Source organism: Aptenodytes patagonicus, chromosome 5 (assembly GCF_965638725.1).
Source record: "Aptenodytes patagonicus chromosome 5, bAptPat1.pri.cur, whole genome shotgun sequence".
Lineage (NCBI taxonomy): Eukaryota > Metazoa > Chordata > Aves > Sphenisciformes > Spheniscidae > Aptenodytes > Aptenodytes patagonicus.
This window is the reverse complement of record NC_134953.1, coordinates 71037123-71063876: the sequence shown is the minus strand read 5'-3', so window position 1 is coordinate 71063876 and position 26754 is coordinate 71037123. Positions and strand designations below refer to the sequence as shown.

The following is a 26754-nucleotide window of genomic DNA, read 5'->3' as shown; positions in this document are numbered from 1 at the left end:
AACCATGAGAATGACCACTCAATTTATGTCTTTCTTATATTAAGAGGCCCCATAGATTTCCAGGGTCTACGTGGGGATCTGCAGGAGCTCAGGTCCTGCCTCAGGAGGCAGCTTTATAAGGTATCAGAACAGACAGCATGCAGAATATTAGCATGAATATACTGTATTGAGACAGTTCTCTCACACTGTGAATTTCATGCTGATAGAGGCTGTTTCCTGGTTGCTAAATAGCATCCTAAGTCTTCAGTTGAAATTTAAAACCTTTGCAGGTACTTATATAGTTATTTTGAAAAGGAAAGCTGGGAGGAGAATAATCTCTGGTCCTTTACTTAGAAAAAAAATACTTGGATACATTTTATGGTCAGCTGAATACCATCCTTATGCTGATGCACAGTGATGTATTTCAGAGATTCTTTGTGCAAATACCAAGCAGCAAATGTAACTGTATTCCTATACAGAAAATATTCACATCCAATATTAAAATAGCCTGTGTTTCTTTAGAGAATGTTCATGTTACATACCTTGGAATAGCATTTGTTTGAAGTGATTGTTATTTCAGAGTCTTGTTTTGATCATGTTGCAAATTCAGTAAGACGGTTATTCAATTTTGCTTATCTAAGTCACTGCTGTGATAAGTCCTTTTATATTAGAAAATGTTCATGTCATATTAATATACATCCTACTGCCAGTGTATTTGTCGTTCACTAAAATGATCCAATTTTTAAAATCATATTAGGATATCCTGATGGTAATAAAAAGTTTTGTTAAGAAATATCAGAAAATGCAAGAGCAGGAATGTATACAGTTAGTTACTAATTTCCCCTAGAATTATATCTGTCTCACAAAAAAACAATACTTTTTAGATTATCAAAAGTGTACATTTGCAGTGAAACTCTACAAACAGTTTTGATTAATACTTTGTAGAAAAGAAGAAAAGAACTGTATTATAGAATGAGGTCTTTCTTGAGAAGGTACAAAGCTATTCTTTTAAATATTATATTATAATTTTCCCCCAGGGTGTTACAAATTATAACATTCTTACAAGAATCACTCAGCTAGGAATAATTATTTCGTTGATTTGCCTCTCCATGTGCATTTTTACATTCTGGTTCTTCAGTGAAATTCAAAGCACTAGAACGACAATTCACAAAAACCTCTGCTGCAGCCTTTTCCTGGCGGAACTTATTTTTCTGATTGGAATTAATATGAACAATAATAAGGTGGGTAGTTTTCACTTGTATCTTGATTTTGTGTTGTAAAGTAAATATACGGTATAAGATACAATCTTCCGTCTACTTCCAGTATTTCCTAGTATCAGTATGAATATTCTAGTGACACTGACTTCCCAGTCTAGTAACAGGAAATATAAAATGGTCATTTAAAGAAGTAGGGCCTTCATCTGAGCTGGTGTATATTGACTTTGCTCCAGGGGTTTCATTTAAACTTTGTCACCTTAACCGAGACTGTGGTCTCAATGTGTTCAGCATTTTCACTTTTTACATCCGTTTGGATGCTGTACAAAGCCACATTGGTGGCTCTCTGCGTGACAATTTTCCCTAAAATCCAGGCCAGAGCTGCAGTCCCAAGCTGGCATTTAAGATATTGCGCTGTTGGCTGGAGGGCTCCTTTCCCTTCTACATGTGAGGTAGCCTGTCCCTGTTACTTTTCATACAAGTTGGGCTGTTGACTTTTACATCTCAGATTAGTTTTAGGAAATTAAATTATGCCTAAATTATCAAAATACCCCTACTATAAGTAGCTGAATGCGATTTAAAATGACTTGAAAAAATACGAGCTGCTATCCCTGAGGTAGCACTCTAGTATTGATTGACTGAGAAATATAATTTTAAAAACACTTCATAATAACAAAAGTTATTGTGGAAATAATTCCTTGTGATGCCTAATTACACTTAGCAAAATCATAAAAATTTGTCTAGATCAGGAAAGCATATAGACTACTCAGCTGTAACTGTGGGATCAACCTTGTCAATTTGTTTATACGGTTTTTCTGGGAAGACGTGCACCAATTTTAAAAGTTGAACGTTGTCTATTTTACCAGTTGCTACGGAAAACACTAATGAACAGGTGTGCTCATGGGTATAGGTCAAGTTCTTGTCAATCAGCATTACATCTGGACTGCTGGACCACCACTTTAGAGTCACTAGGTTGCTGTGCATATGCTATTATATTACAGAGACATATTAATAGAATTATGACTCTTGCTTTCTCTGATTGAATTTCTAGCTCTTCTGTTCAATTACTGCTGGATTACTCCATTATTTCCTTCTAGCTGCTTTTGCATGGATGTGCATTGAAGGTATTCACCTCTACCTTATAGTTGTGGGAGTCATCTACAACAAGGGTTTCTTGCACAAGAATTTCTATGTCTTTGGCTACGTCAGTCCAGCCGTGGTCGTTGGAATCTCCGCCGCACTGGGATACAAGTACTACGGTACCACAGAAGTGTAAGTTGCTGTTTCTGTGTCCAAATCAACATACCTAAGGATGCAGTAGTCACAATAGCACATTTCAAGGCATTTTCTGCTGTTTACTTCTCAGATGTTGGCTCAGCACAAAGAATAACTTTATATGGAGCTTTATAGGACCAGCATGTCTAATAATTCTGGTAAGTATAATTTTCATTTTTTATTGTAGTACATAAAACCGATAATAAAAGGTGTTTAATAATCACCCACCCATTGCCAGCATAGCTGTGAGTGCTAATTATAGGGCAGAATTGGCTAATTTAGACCTTTTTATAGTGTCTCTAAATTATTTATATGCTGTACATTTAAATACATTACTAGCCTGAGAAATGAATGTTTGACAAAAAAAGCTCGATATAAGATCAGAGCTTTTTTTTCTTACTTGTTTTCTTTCTTTTAACCCAAATGGTTTGAGAAATTCTGTGAAGCATTTCTGGTTTTTAAGAAGTAACATCTTTGTATGTCGTTGGCATCCCAGCATGGCTCGGCAGGAGGTGTACACAGACATCTATCCTAGCAGAGAGATAATCTGGTTTTTCAAATGTTGTGTGACTTAATCTCTTACCAGTGATCGGTCATCTTTGTAAGATTAGATTGTCGTCTTTATGGTTTTATCACTCGCGTGTACCCTGTCATCATCAAAGCTATTTTAAACTAAATTGCGACGTCAGAGAAAAGAACCCGCTATTTCACATGGGCAGACGAGTCAAGTATTGATAGCCCTATTTCAGCTGTGAAGAGGGCCTTTTTAATTCTTACTGGAAGTGGTTTCAAACCTGCAAATTTGGCAGGTATTACATGCTCAATTCTGAATTGAGACATTTTTGGTGCCTCGGGAGCATTTCTAAGTGCTATAAAGTTTAACAAACCATTCCAACTGTAATGGGGCATTATTGTGTATGGCTGGGTTGACAGTGATCTGGCAATAGCTGGAGCTAACAGGAGGAGAAGATACAACGGTGAGGCCTCGCGACATCTATGGTCAAGTCAGTTATAACCCTTCATTGCTTTTTAAGCTATTTGGTGATAAATGTGAGGATTTGTAAAAAGGAAGAAGTGGCAGTGCTTAACACACACAAGATGATAATAAAACAGTTTTATTTCAATACATTAGCCATCTCAAAGCTGAATAAAGTAGGTATAATTCTGGTCAAATTCCACCCCAGATTCCTACTGTAGATTGGGGATAGGCCGGGAGCAACATGCCAGATGCAACTGCAGGGTCGTGCCTCCCCATCTCACCCTCCTGGTGAGCACAGAAGACTTCAAGAGAGGCAAGGCACCGTAACCTCTCTTGGCTCAGTGTTTCTGGGGTCAGATGGCCCTGATGGCCAACAGATTACCATGGTAAAACACAATCATGGGGAGAGACCATCCTTTACTAGGAAATTCTTACAATTCTTAGGTTTAAGTTGACAATTACCTATTTCCTCTTTGGACCTTATCTCTTTCTTCCATGAAGGCAGCAGGGTTGGGATTTTGTTGTTATTGCTCTCATTCCTGTTCCTCATCTGCCTTCAGGTGAAGATTTATGGGCAGTGATGTATCACTGCACTGTTAGTACAGGAAAACTGCATTATCAAAATATACAAAATGCCAAAAATTTATGCATCTGTAACCTTGTTTTCAGCTCCAGCTGAGCTGTGCCTGATGCAGGATCTTAGGTACACAGTACAGAGGCAGAGCACATCTGCAGTGGCTTTGATACCAGTCTAGCTGGCCACAGAGGCAAATCCTGCAAGCTGGGCTCTGAGGCCCACAGCCGTTCTTTGAGCACTCCAGATCTTCCAGCAATCCCTGCAAATTAAAAGAAACAGGGGAAGTGGTAGAAGTTGATACGGGCCCTATGCACCAATGCAGTCCTCCTACGGATGAGGATAACAGCCAGATAGTTTCTTTTTTTTCTCCCACTCCTTTGCCTAAGTGAAGCCACACGAGGAGCTGTAGCTGGACAGCAAATAGCCCTGCGGTTGTTTTGCTGGTTTTGTTTGTGTTATGGAAGTGTTTTGTGATAACTTGTTTTCACAGTATTTGCATACCTTTATATACTCTTCATAATCATGCACTACTAGACCAGGGAGGAAAAGCAACTCGCTCTCAGCAAGCTGCTTCATCTGCTGTGTGATTTTTTTGAGTGTTTGGACAGCTTGTTTTGATGGGGTGATAGCAAATTGAAGTCTAAACTGCAAAAGGGATGCTTTCAAAGAGCGCAGGGAGCTAGCTAATTTGCTCGTGCCCTATCCAGGTTATTGTCTAAGGAAAATATGGAAAACTTTATGAAAATAGGTACTGACTTTAGAAGATGAAATCGGTGTTAGATGTCTGCTCTGTGGAAGGCATGTTGTTGGCGGTAATTCTGTTCCAATTGTCCAGTCTTCCTGTTCAGCATACTGCATGGGCACCACCATAACGAAGATTAAACTCTTTCCAAAGTAGTGGCACTCAGGAAGTCCTTTTAATTACAAAAGCCAATCTCCTTCCAAGATTCCCATTCTGCCCACGGCTAACTAAAAAAAAAAAAAATTACTGATTAAGGACTCTGAAAAGGAAATGTTATTTTTGTTCTGGGGTAACCAGCTAGTGCACCGCAACCCTCATTTAGAAATCTGGCACCTTCAAGTTTACTTTTAATCCTGAGCTTCGTCTACTAATAGTATTGAGTTTGCAGGTTTTCCAAGATAGCCTGGAGAGTTTGGATACCAAACCTCTGGTGAGCTGCTCACCACAAATCTGATTCTTCCACAAAAACATTAAACTCATGGTCAGCACAAATGCCCAGGTACCCAAATGGTGCTTTCAGTTTCTGTGAATGAGGGCCCAGGAGATTTGTGGTTTGGATTATACTGTAATATGCCTTTGAGACAGCATGTAAATGATGAAGAACAGAACCGGTTCTGTACCAATGGATTTTCTGCACATGATTTCAAACGCATCCTTGGGCTTTAAATCTGCAGTAATAGTGAAGCACAGGGAGCTCCAGTGTTTATCAGGAGTACAAACTAAGTTGTCTGAATGCCTAAGCAGTAACACTACTTCTGAAGGTGTTTGCTTATTACTATTAAGGTTCTATGAGAATTCTTAAGTGTAAAGCAATGGCCTTATTGATCCCACCTAAAATTTTTTTTAGTATTATTATTACTATTATTAGATTGGTGACTGTACATGAAAAGGAGTGGGTCAGAAGCTCTTTAGATGGAGTTAGGAAAGAAAGGGCATTTTAAACCTTTGTAAAGCAAGCTGCAAGCTGAAGATAATTTCTACAACTTCTTTCTTTCTCCTAATACTTGTAATCTTTAGAACCACAACCATTTTAGCTAAAACTATGCAGTAGATTAGATCAAAGCATACAAGTATGGAGAAATTATTTATAACAAGTATTTAAACTTTTTAATAGAAAAGTGAATTTATCACAAGCTTTAAGGGACAAACATTCACACATACCACAACCCATGTCTGATTGAGGCAAATACAAATATAAGCTCCAGAGATAAAAGGTATGAAAATGAAAAAAAAAAATCCCTAGAACATTTTCTTTTCTTTTGTAATACACTTATTATAATAATCTTCCTGTAATAGGAAGTGTGTAGAATGGAAATAACCGTTTGTCTGCAGGGTAATGCAGCTGCAGTTTTGATGAGCATATAATGTCAGCCAAGAACAAGCTCCTTCCCATTGTGGAGGACTTCTACATGGCTTTCCCCACCTCTGGCATGACAGCTCGCTCTGTGTTGAGGGGGAGCAGACCTGTGTAAGTGCTTTATTCTGTATCACTGATGTTTGTGGAAACTTCATCTTTTAAACTCTGTGATAAGTACCTCCACTTGTACCTATTGTGAGGGACAGCTCTATATTAGCTGTCCAGCTGGCAGCAGAAATGACGTCATTTGCAAGGGTTGGGCAAAGACTATTAACACTGTACTTATGAAAGTCTACAAGCCATTAAAAGGAAAATTTGGCAGAGAATCACTGCTACTCCAAGTGCAGCTATAGGTAACCCTTCTAATATACCTCTCTCCCACAACCTTCTCCCATTAAATCTGTTCAGCTGAGCTTCATGCAGCAAGTTCAGTCACCCATGATAACATGATTTGCACGTTTGCAGTGTTGACAGAGTCATGCAGGCTTGACTCTTGTACCCACTGTCACTGCCACAATAAATTGGCATACCTCTGTGAGGAACCAGGACTCAGAAGTGTGACATGTTGTAACATTAACAGGTGCAATTTGCTGTTTAACAGTATAAATCTATCAGTATTATTTGTTGAGATCACCTCTGTAATAACAAAATACAGACTTGCTCTTTGAGGTTGGAACATTTCCAAAATTGAACATCATCCAAATAATCCTCTTTGTGGCTTTTATCCAAACATCCTAGCACTGTGCAGTGAGGAGGTGGCTCCTGTATGCTCTTGCTTGTTTTACTCCTCTAATGTGTGTTTTCAGGGACCTTGAAGGTGTCTGGCTTGGCTTCAAGCTCCGGTTTCTTGAGACAATTGGTAATTGTAGTGTTTGCAACTACAAAAATGGCTTATAAATGGACCCTGCAATCTTCAGAGCATTCTCGTAAACTTGACTTGGAACATACAAGCCAAGAATAGTTCTTGGGAGAGGTGTCCTGAGAAAAGCCAAGTTCTTTTTATTAAGCATTCCTGTATGTAATAAATGTAATGAATAATCAACTGTAAAGCAAAAATATTCTAAGAATCGCAGTGATTGATTAACCATACTGTTTTGAACTTCCCATGTATAAATGAATGGGTAAATGAATAAAATATACAGATTGCAGTTGCAAAATACAAAAAAGTGACATATGAGTGATGAAAGCAGGCTAACAGTAGAGTAATGCTTTTCATTAAGGAACTGCCTGCATATTCATTAGAGCTAGTCGATTACTTAAAAAATATATTCATCAGATAATTTATTTGATGAATTTTATCATTATTTGTCAAATAATTTATTCAACAAAAAAGGTAAAATTAATGGAATAGTGCATTCATCAAATCTTATTGGACAGCTCTGATACTTATTCAGTTCTGTACATTTAGGTTGATTCAGGATTAGTAATACTGCTGCAATCAATGCAGAAAAATTTCCTGCCAAATCCATTACTCTGCTGTTTTCTTATATATTCACAAATTTCATGTACTTAATACTCTAATCTAGGCCATTCAAACTGAACATCTTTCTTGTAGAAAAGTAAATATTCAAGGAGTTTAAAGTTTTACATCTTCCCAGACTTCAATATTGAGCATGATCTGACAGTCCGTTGCTCCCATTTAAAAAAAAAAAAAAGAAAAGAAGGCAAAAAAAAAAATAAGAAAAGCAGCCCCTCTGAGGTCAATCACACCACACTGGTGTAATCAGGTACACTGCCTATTCAGGCTTCTTCACATTATTATTCCTGTTCTTCAGTGAAGCAGCTCTTGTTCGTTACTCTTGATATTTCTTGATATTCTAAGGATTACTATCGAAAAAGTTGTTTGACCTCTGACCTCTGACCTCCATCACAACAAACCATACCACCATCTCACATTTTTTAGTGAATATTTCTGCTTTGGAAAATTCTGTGGGGTTTTTTCCAAAGGGTTATTTGTGATAAATGCCTGGTTATGTTTCTAAGATAGATGAGAAAAGTATACTTTCTACCATTTACTGTACATTTTTCAGAAAATAGCTGTTTAAAACATTTTTTTATATCTACTCTTGTTCCTCAGTCTGCCTTTTTAGTGGAAATAAATTTCCTACAGGGACGAGCAATGGCTTTATTATTCTTTATGAAAGAATAACAGTCCCCTTTTCATTAGCCCCTCTGTGGCTTCAGTTAAAGGTGTCTCTGTTGCGTTTCTTATGCCATTGTGGATAAAGTGGAGATAATTAATTACATAGTGGCATTAAAGACTGAGTCTGCAACTTTGGTTGAAACAGATTAGTTCAAAATGCAATGTTGTTCAGCAACAACAATACCTGCTGTGCTAAATAATCACTGAGTCGGAAAGTACTTGCCCTGTTCAGTGGACAGAACCAGCTTTAATCTCCAAGCCACAGCTTCCATACTGCCCTACCCAATGGATGCAGTTTCTCAGCAAGACCAGGGCTTTCACATGAAATTAAGGTTTTTCCATCCTTCCCTCTGTCATTAAAGCCCCTGTTCTAAAGTCCCTGGAAATAATACTTGGAAAAAGAGGCTATGGCCATTAGTCTACAACATGAAAATTACTTGCTCTTATGTTGTTACGTAGGAACAAACTCATTGCATAAGGCTCAAAGATCCTTGCAAGATGTTCCCTATAAAAGGTCTTTTAAAAAAAATCAACTTAGCTAGTAGTGTTATAAGAAAAAGCATGTGAAGAAGCTCTCCCTCAGATTCACTGAAAGGACATTAGACTTGAAAAGTCAAGCGTGTCCTCTGTCATCAAGAGTGAAGCGAGCAGAGACAGCAGGTGAGGGAGTACAGGTGGATGCCAAGGAGAAGGGGAAGAGCACCCGCAGGTGCTAGCTGCCTGTGCAGATTTCCTGAAACCTCCCACAGCTTGGTGCAGGTCGATGTCCCAGGCATCCTTCTTTTCTAGCGAGATAAACTGTGCCCACTATTTTAATGGATCCATGTATATTAAGCCTCAGTGGATTTTTTTTTTTTCAGGAAAGCCACACAACTGTCCAAATCAGTATTTTTTTTTTTTTGTTAATTTCTTAATATGCTCTTGATGATTCTATACATTGCCTTGCTATAAGCACAATTACTGTAAACACATACGCTTACCCTAAATTGTTCATTGAAAGGACACCGTAGGTTTGCTTTAGATAGTTAACATAGACTGATGATGTCTTTTGGACTTTCTTAGTAATTACATAATGAATACATCCACACTACATATTTTCTCACTCAACTCATGTTTTCTTCCACTATTTTGCTGTCCTACTATTCATCACTTGCAGGCATTTAAAGAAGCAAATTTACATTCACAGTAGTAATTGCATGTGAATACTCTGTTTGGAAATCTCACTTGGTCATTGAAAGAACTTCTTGTGGCTTTGAGTAAGATCGTAAGCCACAGCATGGGATTTTGTGGCCACATCCACAGCAGAATCACGAATATTTCTAAAAAGCAAAGGTCCAAATCCTTTAGAGGATTTGGCAGACTGTGGAAGGCATAGACAGCTTTCTGCCAACTATTCACACCTCTAAAATGGCAAATATAGCCTGTTGTGAGACTCAACATCTCAGTCGTGCTCCTGATGCTGCCTCCCTCCTGGTAGCTCATCCGTTCACTGAAGCTAGTTGTGCTAAAAGATAATATATAACTATTTCACTCCTCTTTGCCATGTAAAAATAATTCTGCAGGGCTCCTTGCATAAGGCTCTAGATGCAGCCTAACACAGGTTTGCATTTATGCAAAGAAACCGTAGGAGAGGTGTAACATGTAGTCTGAAGTCTTTGATGCACCTGGACTCAGTTCATTAAACAGCCTGATTTCTGTCATTACCAACTCCCAAGTAAATACACCTTCTCAAAAGCTTCTTGGAAAAGAAGAGTAAATCCAGTAATTAATTATACTGCAAGCAAGATAGACCCCAGACCTACCACTGGTTCTAGCTGGACTAATGTTTATGGCTGAGGTCAGATACAGCTCTATTGGTTCATCCCTCCTGCCCTTGGCTGCAGAACTGAGGTTAAATAAAAGTATTTAGGTGAGTATGTGTTTAGCTTTTCAAACCAATAAGAAACAATATTGCATCCAGAAGTCTGAGAAGCTGTTTACTCTGATGAAAAATATCGAAACCCCATCTATTTATTTATTTATGTATTTACAGCTTGCTATAAATGTTCTAAAAATATAAAGGAAACATTTAATTGAGTCTAAATCTACAGCTTGAGGTATGTAAAAGAACAACTTTGAAGTATTCATATATAAAAAGCAACCCTATGTGAAAATTATGTATTTCCTGAGACAGGGTTTGAAATAAACTCATTTAGCTATGTTTTAACTTCTAAAACAAGTGAAATTATTAAATCTTAGAATCATCAAATTCTAATCCTGCATTACTGAAAATATTTCCCCAAAATATAGCCTAAAGGGGTTTTTGTTAATGTTTTTGTTACATTTTCTACTCCCAGATAAGACTCCTGTTGTATACCTAAAGCATTCAAGAAGGTATATTCACTGGGGACACAATAATGAGATAAATCAGTCAGGAGACAAACCCAGGCTGTTTGACTGCCAGCTTGTGTCCAATTTTATGCAATTAATATGGCATACATTTTCATTTTGAAGCTTAAACTGTTGTATTGTTAATAGCTTAATTCCGTTCTCCCGACTGAATAACGATGACCCACTGAATGTTGTCATTTCACCCAGCCATTAGCCATACAGCCAGAGAGACAGAAATGTATTGCTCTCTGTGGCAGAATTCAGACCATCACAAGCTCATTAATTCAAACACTCATAATGAGGGTCATTGTAAAGACTGATACAGATACAGCTGCTCTGAACTTCAGACATTTTTTGAAAGAGCCAAATTCAATATGATATATGTAAAAAATTCAAGTATATGCCTAAGAGAGCAGCAGGAGAAATTTCCTCATTCTTTTTTGTGAGATCTGACATCAGCATATAGATGGTTTCATCAATTATTGAGACAAAGACTAAGAAAGGAAAAAGGAATGATTTGGGGGTTTCGTTTTTGAAGTTTGAATGTAAAGTGCTCAGACTGCATCAGAACTAGTATGTCTGACTCTTTAGAATTAGCTGCCTCTTTCTTATACCTTCTCTTCTTTGTAACACTAGAGAGCCTTAAAAGGCTGGTATTTAAAGTGTTTTAATAACTTTTGAAAGGCTGGAGTTTATCTTTTACACAAGGATACCATATATGAAATTACCAATTCCTTTTTCATTCTATAAATACATGTGTATTGGAAATAGCCTCAAAAACTCAGTCTCATATTAAACGATTACTCCGCTGTTAAAAAAAGAACTATCTTTAGATAGTCCTGGATGAGGAACTGGGGGATGAGGGAGGTCCAGGTCTCCCTGCTCCAGTGAATATTTAATTATTTGTATGGCATGGAATAGATCCAGCGGGGCTGACGGAGCAATAGCAATGAATAGCTGGTACAGAGGCTGGAGAAACTAAGGGTCATAGCCTAGTCTGAATATTAAGTACAACAGAAAATTGTGCCTGTGTCTCCAACATCCTGGATAAATGCCTTGTCCACAGGGATTTTCATTGCTCAGGAGTGTCCTTTCTGGTTTTAATCAGAAAAGCTGTCCTAGTCAGGAAGCCTTTCCTGGTGAAAGTATAGCCTAAAACAGTAAAGGTCTTTTAGTGCTAATGAATTGACGTTTTTCAACAAAAAAAGTTGGACAAAATTTTCTTGAATGCCTCTCGTCCTGATCTGTTTCACTTTACCAGATGTCCAGGTGCTAACTGAGCTACCGCCATGAAAGATGGACCATTTCCCTCTGAGCTTTCAAGTGCTCTTTTGTCTTGCTTAAAAAAAGGCAGAGGGGGAGGAAGGAAAAAAAAAATTCTTAGTTGCCAAATTTGACAGCTGTCAGCTACCTTGATGGGGCAAAATGATGATATATCACTTCACTCAGTATCTTACAATTTAATTGTAATTAATTATGAAAGAAACTACAACTCTTCAACATGAGTGCAAATATTTTTATTTGCAGGCAGATGTTTTGCATGCTTTATTAAATTTTGTGTATTTCATACCATTCAGTGCTCAACTAAAAATAACTATCATTCTGTACCTACACAGAGAGTGTTTCATGCAGTGTGAAGCACTAACATCATATTTACTTGAGGATAGAACATTATGTTACTCTTCCAGTATGTAAAATACGTACATTTAACAGTGGAATTAAGGACCTATTTTAAATATAGTAGTTGCTAAGCAATGTGCTATTAGCAGAACTCCAACAGCTTGGAACATTTAGCATTTTAGGACCTATGTGCTCATTTTTATATTATTATTATTATTTAGTTTGCAAAATACAGTTAGTAATCAACAGGGAAGTTTGTAATTTGCTTAGACAATAGATGAGATTGTTTCTCAGTGCTCTTCTGGATCCTCATCTTAGGAAAAAGAACCAAGTAAATATTACTATGTCTTGATATGTATACAGCTCTATTATTTGCTTCTACGAATTGTGGATGAGCGAAATTCTGCTGCGGTGGCCCCAGAACTGCTGGGAGTAAAGCCAAAGCAGCAGTATCTTGCGCTACCCATGCCCACTGTTGGGCAGTTTTCCTTCATTACAGAAGCCTATGCAGAAGTACTCTCTTCAGTTAGCCGTGGTAGCATTGAGACAGAGGAAGGGATGCATCTGCAAACAGATTTACAGAGCTGTCCTCGCTCTAGGTGGAGGTAGGTTAGCACTACACACAGTTTTTCCCATCCTGTCCTAAAATACATGTGATTGATTGAACAGAGCTCCTCAGGCTAATTCCTTTGGCAAAACCTCTTTATTGTTGACAAGATGATTAGGAAAGCACCAGGAAATTTCTTCGAATTTGCAATTGGTTTTTCTCTCCCATTAATTATCCAGACCGATGCTGTGGCTGTGGGTCAGATCTGATCCTAGGACCTGTACCACTCGAGACAGCTCTGAACTCTTCCTTGCATGCCTGCTTTATTTCACCCACCAACATCACAGCTGTGAACATGGGAACTGTACCATGGACATCCCCAAAACACAGCTGCAGGAAAATTTCACTATCCTGCTCTATACCACAGTGTGCATCCACGATACATGCAAGTGCTAATCTGCAGGGTGAAACCCAGAGCAGTGTCCACCGTTGCCAGTTAATCCCTTGAGACTATTGCTCTCTATGATTTGTAGAGGTAAAGCCTTGACAGCACTGGAGGAAATGGGAGTGTGGCATTTAACAGGAGTTCTGCCGTTGGTTTAATGGGGCCAGAAGTCACTCCAAAGTCCTAAATCCTCATGACCTTTCACACAGATGATCTCCCCAAAAGAGATGTACCAAACACTTAGCATCCTTCCTTTAAACTCAGTCACAGGTGTACAATAAAACCTAGCTCATCCAGATTTGTGGCTCCTCAGAGATTATCCTGGGTTATACAGATACATAAATGTAGTTGCCCATATCTACAAAATCCTGATTTCATGGGATCCTAATAATTGCCCTTATTTAATGTCTATTTCACGTAAACATATTTTAAATTTCCTACCATTTGCTCATAAATATACCACAACATTTCTAGAATTTAAGCAAGCTAAAAATACTTTTACAAATATCTTTAAGGATAAATGATTCCCTGAAGATGCTATGAGCGGAGGCTGTTCCTATATCAACCCTTGTCTTTGATTAACCACTTAAAAAAAAAAAGGAATAGATTAATTATTAAAATTAGTCCTGTAGTGCACCCGAGCACACTGAGCGAAACCTGATTCCCACTGAATCTCAGGGGGAGGGAGGGCTGAGGATGCTCAGCACCTCACAGAATTGGGCTTCCAGGGAGAAAGTCAGAGGTTTCCCTTGTGAAATAGTAAGGACTGAGTGCACTGTTTGCCCAATAGCAGTTTGGGGTGGTTTGTTAAATAAAAAAAAAAAAAAAAATTCCGTTCTGGGCTTGGAATCAATGCAATTCCCCTTTAGCCTATTAGACTTGCCGAGAAGCCGCTCTCAGGACATGCAGCAGTTTCTCTGACTGCTCAGCCATGTAATAACACTGAAAACAAAGGCACAAGAACTTACCGTGTCACACTGTAACATCATTATTCACTTGATAAAACTGTGGCCATGCCACAACGTTTCACGCTTTGGGTTTGCCCAAAGCCGCGGGGTAGCTCTGCTCATTTATACAGGCAACGTCTGCCCAAAGCCGGCGCGTGGCGGCAGCAGTCCCCAGGCTGGCCCTTTCCAGGCCCGTGCAAAGCCTGTCCTGAGCTTGGTGTCACAGTTGCCTGCACATCTTGCTCTGCTCCAGCTTGCTGCCTCTCCGGAGACACTGTGCCTTATGTTTGCCATTTCATTCTCATTCACCTTGCCTGTCACCTTAAGGCAGCCTTAATTATAATGTCATCGAAGGTTTATTCAACAAGATCTGAAGATTGTGCTTTAATTAAAAAAATGAAAACACGTGATTACAACCAAAGTGAGAATAAAACACAACATTTGGCTCTAAGTAGCAGCTGAAGCCTTTTTAGATGTTTCAGTGTCTCTCATCCAGAAGTCCCTCGGTTTGTCCCAGCTGGAAGATTTGGGGATCCAGGATTCCTTGTGCCTGTCTATATTTTGGGTGACTTTTACAGCCTACTACCTCCATGTCTGCTCATTTTTTGATACAAATTCAAATATCTTAAGTGGTTGTATCTTTGGCCAGGCATTTTGGGTGATTTGACTTCCCATCCCATTTGTTGAAATATGTATGGCTCTTTGGGAGTATCAGTTATACCAGTTATATCAAGGCCATTTCCCCTTTAGCCCTACTCCAACTTCTCCGTATTCCTACTCAGTCCAACCGCCCATCGTGAACTTTTTACATTACTTTTCCCAGAAATAGCTGAGGCTACTGGTACGTTCATAGCAAAGAACACACAGAGTATCAGGTTGAAGCAGAATATGTTAACTTTAGGATACCTGTTGGACTACCAGTTTTCTCTAAAGGCCACACTTGACATATTATTAACATTAGCTAGTTTTTTCTCCTGGATTTACCCATGAGTTCATGTTATTGTTTTCCCTCAAGTTCTGCTGCATTTCTGTGTCACAGGACAGTTACAACTACTTTGTTGTTACCTATTTTGTCCCCCAAAGGACAAAATGCAGTTCCAGAGGCCTCTAACTCAGGTTGAAAAGGAAAAAAAAAAAAAAACAAACCACGCTACATTGCCTAAAAGCTACTGTTTTGAGACACTGAACATTGTGTAAAAGCAGTCTATGCACTTTGCTATAGATATTTTTTATTAATGGAGTGCTTCAAAATGGGGCAAAAACTGACTTAAGACTTTAATAAATCTTGGAAATGACCGGGTATTTCAGAAGTTAAGCTCACCCTCATTACCCTGTAATACTACCTCCTGCCAGGCTACCTGAGACGTATTGTACAATAATTGTGTTCTGGCAGCTGACTCCAAGAAGCCGGCGTTAACCTCTCCCGTTCCCCAGATACGTACAGATTATTCCCATTAGAATGGATTGATGAATGAAAAGATCGTGGTTAATGGGTATTACTTTAATGCAGAGGGCCAAATCCTATTATCCTGTGCAACGGACAGTGTAAATAGTATTTGTGTAAAGGAGTCCCGCTGGGACAAAAAGAAATGGAGTCCGCTGCTGTGAGGCCCCACATTTGCCCGTTGCCTGCCCCATCCTTGCTCAGCAAAACCTCTCCAGTTCTGCAGCTGGTTTACGTGGCCGAAGAATAAGGGGGTTTGGCCCATAGAGCTTCTTACAGAGCCTATTAATGGCAAAAGGAAGGCTCTCATTGACGTTAGTGATCTTGGTGACGGGCCGGCGGAGAAGGTTGGTCGCGTTGTTTGAGCTTGCGATCTTGATAACAGTTTCTGAAGAAATAGCGGTGTGTATTCTCCATGCTCGTGGTACTTTGATCACAGTTCACTCTACCTTTTTCAGATTAATAAGTACATTAGGTGGGTTATGCAGATTACAGTGTGTGCACTAAGTTATTTGATATATCGTTCACCAACAAATATAAGATAAAAAGTAAGTCTGCATATAATTACCCACAACTGCTGACTGACTTATAATTAACTTTGAAAAATTGCTGGTTTAGGAGATATTATAGATTACAATTTTAAATATAAGGAGCCTCAGAATAGCTCTCACGATCAGCGCAAGTACAAGGTATTCAGTGAAGGATTAATTCCCTAAACTGCTAATCAGCTCTATCTCCTGTCTTATCAAATTGTAAATACATTATGCTGTATTAAAGTATGAGCATGCAGCTAATTAAAGCAGAGCCTGCATTTAATATCAGATACTCCCCCCTTGACACAACAAAAATGTTCTAAGGACATACATAACAAGTGTTAACAAATGAAAGTGATTCTTTTTAAAGTGATGCTGTGCTCCTACAGCAGCCTTTTGTTTTCATTTCGGAGGATTTTTTTTTTAAAGAAAAAGAAGGAAGGAGGAAAAACCACACAATCTTTCTGGAGAAACAAGTTGGGGAATACATTAATTCTATTCATTCTACAGCTGGAATTCCACAGGAACCAACCAAGGGATTACAACCAAGGATCTACAAATAGTATCTGGATGACATCCAGCTAAAATTTGGTTCATTTACTAACATTTTTAATAGATTCTGATGTTAAATGCTGCAAAACAAAATAAGACTTATTTAAAAAGCGAGAAAGCAAGCCCATCCACATTGTTAAAGGAACGGTGTAAATTTAAATGAAAGATCAGTGAAGCCTAGCCGAGCAAACAGAGGTTCAGAACCATAATTGAGCATCATTTGCAAAACTGCTTCTCTTAGTTGCTTTTTTCTGTTTCAAATTCAAATAAAGCAATGCCATTATAAAGAAGGGAGGAAAAAAAAACATACTGAAATTATTCACCTATGAAACAAACATAAAATATGAGAGAATACGCAGCAAGGAGTCTTTCAACCAAAGTTAGGGGTTTTTTAATTCTTTGTGTAAACCTCAAAGTTTTTTTGTGCCACTTGAAAGTTTTCACACCCCAAAGCCCTCAGAACATATCATGTTATTAATGTTATTGAGCAACAAAAGACATACATTTTGTCAAGATCTACGCAATACAGTACAATAGAAAATCCATGGGGGGGGGGGGGAGGGCTTTTTTCATTTTCTCCATTCCCCTCTTTTTCTCTTCTCTTCTCTTCTCTTCTCTTCTCTTCTCTTCTCTTCTCTTCTCTTCTCTTCTCTTCTCTTCTCTTCTCTTCTCTTCTCTTCTCTTCTCTTCTCTTCTCTCTTCTTTTCTTCTTCTCTTCTTAAATATCTCTACTTAGAGGAAAAAAAATCTCAGCAGGAAATCAGAGATTTACCAATAAAATCAATAAACATTTGCAGACTGTTGGTAGTGATATTGTTGAGATAAGGTAGAGTTACAGCCCTGTTTGATCAATGTTTATTACAGGGCTCATATTTTTTTAATAGAAGTGGATCAGAAAAGCGTGGGGTTTTTTTCCCTCCCGGCACTGGATTCGGTAGGTTTCATATACACAGAAACTTTATCTGGCTTGTTTCATTTAAATGTGTAACAGTGATTGAAATTCAAAAGTATCCTGGTTTGAACTAAAAGTTCCTTTCTTCACTCCCCCCAGGTTAATTTGTTGGCTTTTGGAGTGATTATTTATAAAGTATTTCGACACACTGCAATGTTAAAGCCAGAAGTTAGTTGTTATGAAAATATAAGGTAAGTTTGCCATTTAATAGAAATTCTACCTTCTGTGAGTTTAAATACAGCCAGAGATGAAAGTGAGTATTCAGAAATAACAATTTAATCTTCTGGAAGATTTGTAGAAAGATTTTTTTTCTGTTATCCCCTCATATAGATTTGGAGACAGATTTTGCAATCTTTATTCCCATTGAGCAATACCTTGTACAGTAACACTGGGGTTGTGTGAGAGGTGTACGAGGAATACAGTGAGTGACCTGTATCAAGCAGAGGGTAAAGTCTGACGGCAAGGTTAAAGAAGTAATTGTCCTTTTTTCTTCAGTACTTTCCACAGCCTCTATGCAAGCCAAACTAGATTTCAAAACTTATGCCTGAATTGGGACCAAAATATTTGCCTTGAAGTAACAAGTAATACAGTGATAAGAGAATCAAGCCATTCATGTTATTTGTAAAAAGTCTACAGTAGGACATTGTGCTTCTGTGGCGTTGGGGGTGGGGGGGATTCTCTCCAGGATTTTTACTTTGCATGCTGCTATGATTTTTCCATCAACTCACTCTCTTTAAAACTGATTTATAGGGACCTTGAAAACCGTTTGTGCAGGAAAAGCTGAAGTGTACTACAGGGAACATTGAAAACAACTTACTGTTTGTGTTGCTTAGGAACACTCCTGCAGTTTCAATGCATTGCACTAGATTTATAGTTAGGATTTAGCAATTGTTTGATTGATTATTTTCTCTTATTCCTCACCCTTCGTAGCTTCATGTGGTGAGCTGGTTTTAATGAAGTTGAAAATTATTCATTTTCAGAGGAACAGTGCTAAAAATGTCTGTTGTTCGAAGGAAGTCCTGCAATGACTGGGCTGAGAATGAATAAGAAAGTAATCAGTGGCTTCATTTCCAAGACAACATGCTGTAATTGGCTCAAGCCTGTGAGCAGGGCTCTACAGCATGTTGGAAAAAAAAAAATCATAGCAAATCAGTTCCTATAATTTTAAAGCATCAATATGCTGACCCAGGAACTATTTGAGAGTATTTGTGTTCTAAAAACAAAAATAATTTTTTTAAAAAGGAAAGAATGAAAGAAAGAAAGTCTAGTTTTACAACTGGCACCGTCTTCTGCAATGAACCTGAGAGGCAGCCTGGGAACCCTTTGATGTCATGCTTATGTACTGACCTAAGAGCATACTGTACATTTTTCTGGGTTATTTTTTGAGGAGGATAAGGGGGAGGAGGAAAAGTGGGGGAATGCTTCATAGCAGACATATGTTTTTCCTTGGGGAATTACACTAACAGTAGATTTAAATCAAATCATATGGTGCTGCAGTACACCAGAGAAAACATATCTGAAGATTAAAGAAGCCAGTGTTTTAAGGCCCTCCAGTTTACTCCTTTGCTCTTCTGCAGCGATTATGTGAGCCTGTTCGTGCCACAGTGCTGCAGCACACCCTAAAGAGCAGCCCATGCATTTGCACTTCTCAGGCCTTTGCTGCTGTGAAAAAATTGCCCAGGCAGCATTCACCATCCAAAGCGGTGACGGAAGGAAAATAGCACGCACCCGCATGTTGTTTGCAATGTTTCCTTCCTGTCTAGATCCTGTGCCCGAGGTGCTCTTGCTCTCCTCTTCCTCCTTGGGGCTACCTGGATCTTCGGGGTCCTCCACGTCGTACAGGGATCTGTGGTTACTGCATATCTTTTTACTATCTTCAACGCATTCCAGGGGATGTTCATCTTCATATTTCTTTGCGTGTTGTCTAGGAAGGTAAGTGTCCCATTCCTAGTGGGAAGCGACTCAGGTAGTCACATGTACCTACACAGGCAGGTGCCCAGCCCCGAAGTGGGGTCGCGGTGCAAACGTCTTATCGAAGCAAGGGAGGAAATCCTTGTGCCATTGATGGGGGAGAGGAGGGAAAAGGGGAAATTTTCCCATTGCTTTCAGTGGAGACAGAACCTCTGCCCCAATTCTTACCTGCTCACGTATTTTCTCCTAGTTTTAAAAACAATGTATGAAACATGGAAAAATGTTTTTTAAAATTGTAAAACTGGTTACAGTGCCATTAACCCAGTGAAATAATGCAACGGGTGCAATAAAACTCACTTCTGGTCTTCGCAGTTAGCGGCAGGATTAACGCTACCCACGCTATCCCGAGATGACACTTTCTTCAGCATCCTGTCCTAAAGTCAAAAGCAGCCCCACCTTAAAACATCTAGTAACAGGAGCAGTACAAAATGAGTTAAAAGACATATAGACCTATTAATAAATCTATTTCATATTTGAATTCAATATTTTTATTTCAGATTCAGGAAGAGTATTATAGGTTGTTCAAAAACGTTCCTTGCTGTTTCGGCTGCTTGAGATAAATGGAAGGAAAACATGCGTGAGCACCTCAGTGGAAGAAGGGAGCAACCTAGATGATGTTGTTATGGACACTACAGGAAAATGTGGTATTGTGAAAGTATGAAATGAGCCAGTGAGCAGGCATATCTCTTAACTGAATTACTGACTGGTTTTGTACATACGTGTGCATTCATGCAGAGCATTTATATTATGCTGTATACAAACAGTATACAAAACCAAATGGATTATTGCAAAACAAATATTAATGAAGACCAGGGAAAGAAGCAAATTTCTAAAGAAGCTCAAGACTTTTCATGATTTAGGATTTGTTTCTAATATTAGAAATATCTGCAGTTCTTGAAAGCAAGATACCAAAAACCAACTGGCACAGCAGATTTTGTGAATTGCTTTGCTAGTGGAAACATGTTCACTGTCTTTTTGCAGTAATGAGCTTCTTACATTAAGTCGTATGCGGCCATCTGCAGGGAATGGGTTCCATTAAGGAGTCAATTGATAAAGATCTGCTTCAGTCCAGACTTTTGAAAACACTTCTTTTAATTTAAAGTAGATTAAAAAAGGAATTTGTTTAATATTATTCTCTTATCACTCTGAAATATATATTTGTATATTAATCAATTCTTTATTTTTATAACTTTTAAAGAAGTGTTTAGATCTAAAGAACTGAGGTCAGATCTGATACAAGAATGGTGGGACAGCCATTTTATAAGTGAAAGATTATTTTGTGAATACTTTGAAAAAGATCTGGTTCTTGTTTTATTTAATTGACAAAAAGACTGAGATCTGCTAAACTGGCACGATGATTTTGGAGGCTGTGGGAAGAAGATGCTTTCACAAGTTTGTCACTTGATAGAGATACTTGGAATCCAGACCTTGTAGGATCAAATTAAAAATAAAGTGGTAGAAATCACCCATGCAGAAGAATACAGATTTAAATTCAAGGTCACGTGCCTCCATACCACGTAAAATTGTGATTACAGCAGTCTTCTGTACTCATAACATCTTTGAGTCAAGCAGTTGTCTTCCTCTGAGGCTCCTGGCTTTGAAACACTTACCCTGTGTTTAACCTTAGGAGCATACATAGACCTACTGAAATCAAAGGGAGTACTTGAGGTGCAAGTTTTGCTGGATCAGGACATAAACACGATGCATCAGCAGTTCCACCTTTGCCATACTACTTATTTTAAAAGTATGCTTTACTTTCACCCTTTTAGCACCTAGCTTATGTGAAGTGCTGAGCAATCCTCGGTCCACGTTGCCTTCTCAGGAAGTGTCTAGGATCTCAGATGAAGCCCCATATTTTTACCAGTGAGGCACTGTAAATATGTAGTTGTTGATAAATCCCACTGTTGCGTTGTCTGTTAAAATAAGCACTACTCTGAATTTTATTTATATTAAAGGAAACCTTGTTTTGGTAATGGTCAAATTTGTCTGGTTTTTATCTTTTTTCCGTATAGACAAGGCTTTCATTGTATGCACTGCAGTGACATGCTTCATTAAGTATATTCCATGTCTCTGTCAAAATTTTGGAAACCACAAAAGGAATCTTTTTTTCTGAAAAAAAATTATTTCTGTTGGTCCTTTGAATGTAAAATATGTGAATAAACTGAAGCGCTTAGCTTTCACATTTCGACATGTTTGCTTTCATTTAAATAAATACAGTGGTAAAAGTTCTCATGGTTATATATTATTTGCCCTGAATTATTTGCTGTATTGCCTTTGCTGTTGTATATGTTCTTCAAGGCTTGCGAAGATGCAGATACATATTACTTAAAAGAGTATTTTTAGAAGGATATCTACTAATACATCATTTTTAATCTCCTGCAGAAATGTAACCTATAGTACGTCTGTCTGGACAAAGAAGCACCTCTAGTAACTATCTAATGACTTCAGCATGTTCAGTCAGATTGAAACAGTTCCTTGGAAAGAAAATATATCATAAAGTGTTTAGGTTACAATAGTCTTTTTAATGAATGAACATCTTTTATAGGAAAACTGTGCTCTCCAGTCTCTGGGTCAGATCTTCATTGAAACTCTGTTTTCCTTACATGCAAGGATGAGTTTTCACCTTTTAATACAGCACATAAGGAGCAGAAAAATTTTGTTTAGTTTCATTGCCTTAGAGCCTGAAGGATATTGTAATTGTCCTCCCTAATGCATGCAAAAATACTGACGATAAATAAAAGGGTTGGTTTGTCACAGCCCTTAGTAACACGAGCCCCAACCCAGCAGAGAGAGAGGAGAGACAATGGACATAAACTAAAAAAAGAGAGGTTTCAGCAAGTTATGAAGAAAAAACCTTTTCACCGTGAGGATAGTCAAGCATTGGAAACGGTTGCCCAGAGAGGTTGTGCAGTTGTGTTAAAATCTTTGGAGGTTTTTAAGACTGGATAAAGCCCCCAGCAACCTGATCTCATACCTGACCCTGCTTTGAGCAGGAAGGTGGATGAGATGACCCTCTGAGGTCCCTTCCAGCCTGTATTGTTCTATGAGTCTATGATATGAAATATCAAATCAGAAAAATAACAGTTGGGCATTAGTTATGATTTTGTTAAGCAAACTTGCACTCAAGTGCCATGCATCAGCTGAAGAAACTGTTTTTCCAAACAGAAATTTGGGTGACATATTTGTCAGATCAACTGGTAACTAGTTGACCGGTTTGAAAAATAAAAACTTTGTTCGGCATCTTTTCAGATTACAGGCTTTTGAGAGGTATATGACATCTCCAGGTGGGGCCAGCAGGAAAAAAAAAAAAATCAATATAAAATGTTAAGGTTTCACTCTGAAAGCAAGTGCTTGCTGAAGAGAGAAATTGTTTCCATTAAACCAAAGAAAAATTTGTGTTCAATGTTGCATTTCAAGGTGTGCTTCAGAATATAATAAATAAGGTCTGGATTAAGAAAGACTGGTTTATTCTGAAATAATTATTTCCTCAAAGAATTGGAAGTGTATTTCAAAGAAACCGCAACATTTCGGAGTTAATTATCATCACAGCCTTTGGGAGCTTCAGTCTGCCAGAGCTGTGCTGGTGAACAGATTGAGCTCTTTACCTACTGGAAAGAAGCAGGTAGGCATTGAAAACACCATAGATACTGTTCAAATTTATTTCAGACTTTCCTCCACTCTCCAGTTGTCACAGTCCTTCAGCTCAGAACATGGTGGTGCGCCGAAGCCAGGAATTTCAAACTCATGCATCTTATTGACCAGCCATATAAAGCAATGTTGCACATGGTGACGTTAGGCAGAATGAACAAATATTTGCAGGGCTGATTCCTCCGGCTGCTGTACCTCCAGCATCACTTTTCTCACCAATAATACCACTTCTTATATCTTTGTCATGATAGTTGCTTAAAGCCCAGTTCAGAATCAGTCTTGCCAGATGCCAGTTAGTCACAGGAGAAGTCCTACTTCCTTCTTTGAAACCTTTATAGATGAGATTAAAAAGCCAGAACTTAACCCATGAAGAAAGTTAAAACTTTCTTTCCTTTGGAAAAAGAGCTAGTGGGAGGAGGGCTCCTAGCTAACAACCTGCTCCAGCCTGTGTTACTCTTTTCACTTTGTTCTCATACATTCAGGACATGCACATTACTGTGCTGTGAGATTACAGAAGTGAAGACGCTACCTCACCGAAGTCATCCCCCAAAACTATTTTTATATAAAATTAAGCCTTTAAGATGGATGCAGACTTGAAAACAGCTGGTCATCCATGCACCAATACTCCATTTAACCACAACCAAAATGTCAGTGCAAACGTGCTAAAGCATTTTCACAAGTTGCCTGGCTCCCTGCCAGCTTAGCTCTCACGGCCATTGCTGTGGGCAGCCTGTCCATATCAACTGCAGCCACGTGAAAGACTGTACTGCCTTTTTCAGACTCTGCATCTCCATGACAACCCTCCCGGACAAACCCTATGGAGAACCAAGAGCCCTTGCAATATCCAGACTTCGCCAGGAGTCAGATACATGGCCACGCAGGATACCCGGAGGTCCTGGAACTGCCGCTTTGAAACAAGCTGCAAGATGTCACGAACGGAAAGTACTGTAATTCCGTCAACTTTACTGTTACACAGCAAAATTGACAGCAGCAACTCTACTGGGTAAAAAGAACAGAAAGTATGAAAAAACCCACACAACAAAAAGTAGCAGTAAAACTGACTGCTGAGGATGTACTAATTTTTTTCAAACTGGAACAAAAAAAAAGCTTAAAAAGCATACAGAAATTATCATGAAACATAAACATGACTTTTGACTGATTATATTTATGATACCAAGACCTTATTTTTTTTTTGCTGAGGCCTTATTTTTACATCTTCCCAATGTAGGGTTGCACTTTTCCCAGAACTCCTTTTCCAGAGCTATCCCTTTAAATTTGGCAGAAGCTTTACTTCTACAGATGTTGGTTTACAGCTCTTTGTTTTTTCTTGTCTTGCTGGTAAGTACTCAATTTTTATTGTATTTACTTTTTTGGATTCCCAAGGAATAGCATATTTTCATCCGGTTTCATAACATAAGGGAGCTCTTCTGTTTTCTGAAGTATTGCCGAATATTCTAATTAAAACTAGCTCTAAGATTAGCCATCACTCTTCACTGCAGTGCAATAGGCACCTCCCTCCAACGTAAGCCTTTGTTATTTATTGTAACTATTTATATAAATGCTGCCATCAGCTCTGAATCCACATAAAGCTAACACCATTTAAATTAATTCTGTAAGATTTTTGTGAGACACTGCTGAATAATTTAGTCAAATCCAAGTTGATTATAACCAGTTCTTCTTTACAATAACCAAGTTTGAAATCTGTGGTTTTAAGAAGCAATCCAGTTTATCTTGTAAAATGTGATGGGAAATACTATGTCTCCAACACCCATAATCAGTTATATTTTAATCTGGGCAGGGATGTTTTCCTCCTGTGTTTGAACCACCATTATTGGGCCTAATGGATTGAGTTAAAGGCAGCAACCTTCAAAATCCCACTCCTCTCTCTCTTTCAATGTTTCTACACTAAACAGACTTCTGGCACCACCTTGGCTTCTGATGGGTTTCAGAAATAATTGTTGATGATACAGTAAATTTGTTTTCTATCCCTTGTGTTTAAATCCCAGTCTTATGCTCATGCATTTGCTCAGTTTTATGCACGACTAAGTCTTTGGCGTTAATGAGACTGCTCATGTGCATAAAGTTAAGCATATGTGCAAGTGTTGCATGATCAGGGTCTTAGGATGCCAATTTGCAGTAATAATAGATTTGCATAAACTCATGATCCCAAGCTCTGGGTTTCCTGTTCATTATCAATAGTGAAATTCGTTTAGCTGTTTTTCATTTACTGATGTTATGAGCCGTTTTCTTTTTTTTTTAAGGTGAACTTAAAGTTGCTTTTCTTGCCATTCCTGAGCCATTGTTGATTTCACCCCTGTCTTCCTTAACGTATGTGAGGTTTTTCCCTCCTGTTGACACAGTTATAAATGCCCACCTTAACCATGTTAGTATCAGCTCATTTATGTTAGTGATGAAAGATCAGGTCACACTTCTTAAGCTGAAAATATGTTCCTTGCTGTGTAAGAGAGCTGCAGAAATACCATGTGCAAATACCCAGCTAGGACTCATCAAACTCCTGTGCACAAGTCATGGCTGCTGTCATCAAGGGGTTAGGCCCTAAATGAAATTAGTAGCAGCTGTAACCCATTTAGTATAGATGCTAGCTAAGGGAGAGGCAGCTTGTGCACCTCTTCGGCAGGTGGGTCGCATGGAAGCAGATAAAAGCAAAGTATATCCTCACTGAAATTATAGTGCACGTCCTAGTGAAGGATAACCTTCCTTCTTACGCTCGGCTCTGGTTTGTCGTTGTTATGATCGGCACTTAATGCCTATAATATAACTTCTAAAGATTTTCGGTTTGACTCCTTGTTCTCAGAAGCAGTGGTGCATACACTCCCTCTCTAAATGGATGGGGCAGAGCCATGTATCCACCCTCCTCTGGCAGGTACTAATGAGGACGTACCTATCCAGAGACCCTCCCCTCCACAGCGTACCCAGCACCCGCAGACTACCTGCAGTTGCCTTCCAGCCCCCAGTCTAACCACACAACTGAGGAGGTTGGAGACCAACTTGACTTTGCAGCGAGTGAGGGATCTCAATGCTGCAACAGGGAGGCAGAAAGAGAGAGAACTGGGATACAAGGGTAAAAACGGTGATGCTTGGTGAGTAACAGAACAAAGGCAACAGTGTCTCCTAACCCAAATATGTAAAGTTTTCAAAGAGGGGGGAAAAAGTGAAATAATGATTTCTGGGACAAAATGGATAGTTTAGAGCTATCATCTAGAGAACCACACGCTTCCCTGTCTGAATAAGTGAACTTGACAAAAGAAGAGGGGAATAGTGATGGGGAAGAGGACATGGTGGCATTTAAAGGAGGGGGAAAAAAACACAACCAGATTTGTGGATTATTGGGGAAAATGAGAGAAGCATCAAATGGGAACAGTTTGCAAGAATGTCTCCCCTGAAGCTAAACAAAACTGAAAAAAAAAATCAACTGAATCTTAAAGCAACTCCCAGTGA

At 38.7% G+C, this 26754-nt stretch overlaps 1 protein-coding gene across 3 annotated transcripts in view; it reads left to right on the top strand.

Annotated features, from left to right (window-relative positions):
* ADGRL4 (adhesion G protein-coupled receptor L4) overlaps positions 1-21875 on the top strand; it is a 75824-nt gene extending 53949 nt beyond the window's left edge. For 2 of the 3 annotated variants that reach the window (XM_076340461.1, XM_076340459.1), the window contains 6 exons: positions 1017-1220; positions 2245-2465; positions 2560-2626; positions 17776-17867; positions 19440-19608; positions 20145-21875. In XM_076340461.1, the coding sequence (XP_076196576.1) occupies positions 1017-1220; positions 2245-2465; positions 2560-2626; positions 17776-17867; positions 19440-19608; positions 20145-20207 (816 nt within the window). In that variant the 3' untranslated portion in view covers positions 20208-21875. The remainder of the gene's footprint in view (positions 1-1016; positions 1221-2244; positions 2466-2559; positions 2627-17775; positions 17868-19439; positions 19609-20144) is intronic. The other variant, XM_076340460.1, reaches the window with a different exon arrangement.
* Positions 21876-26754: the final 4879 nt, after the last annotated feature.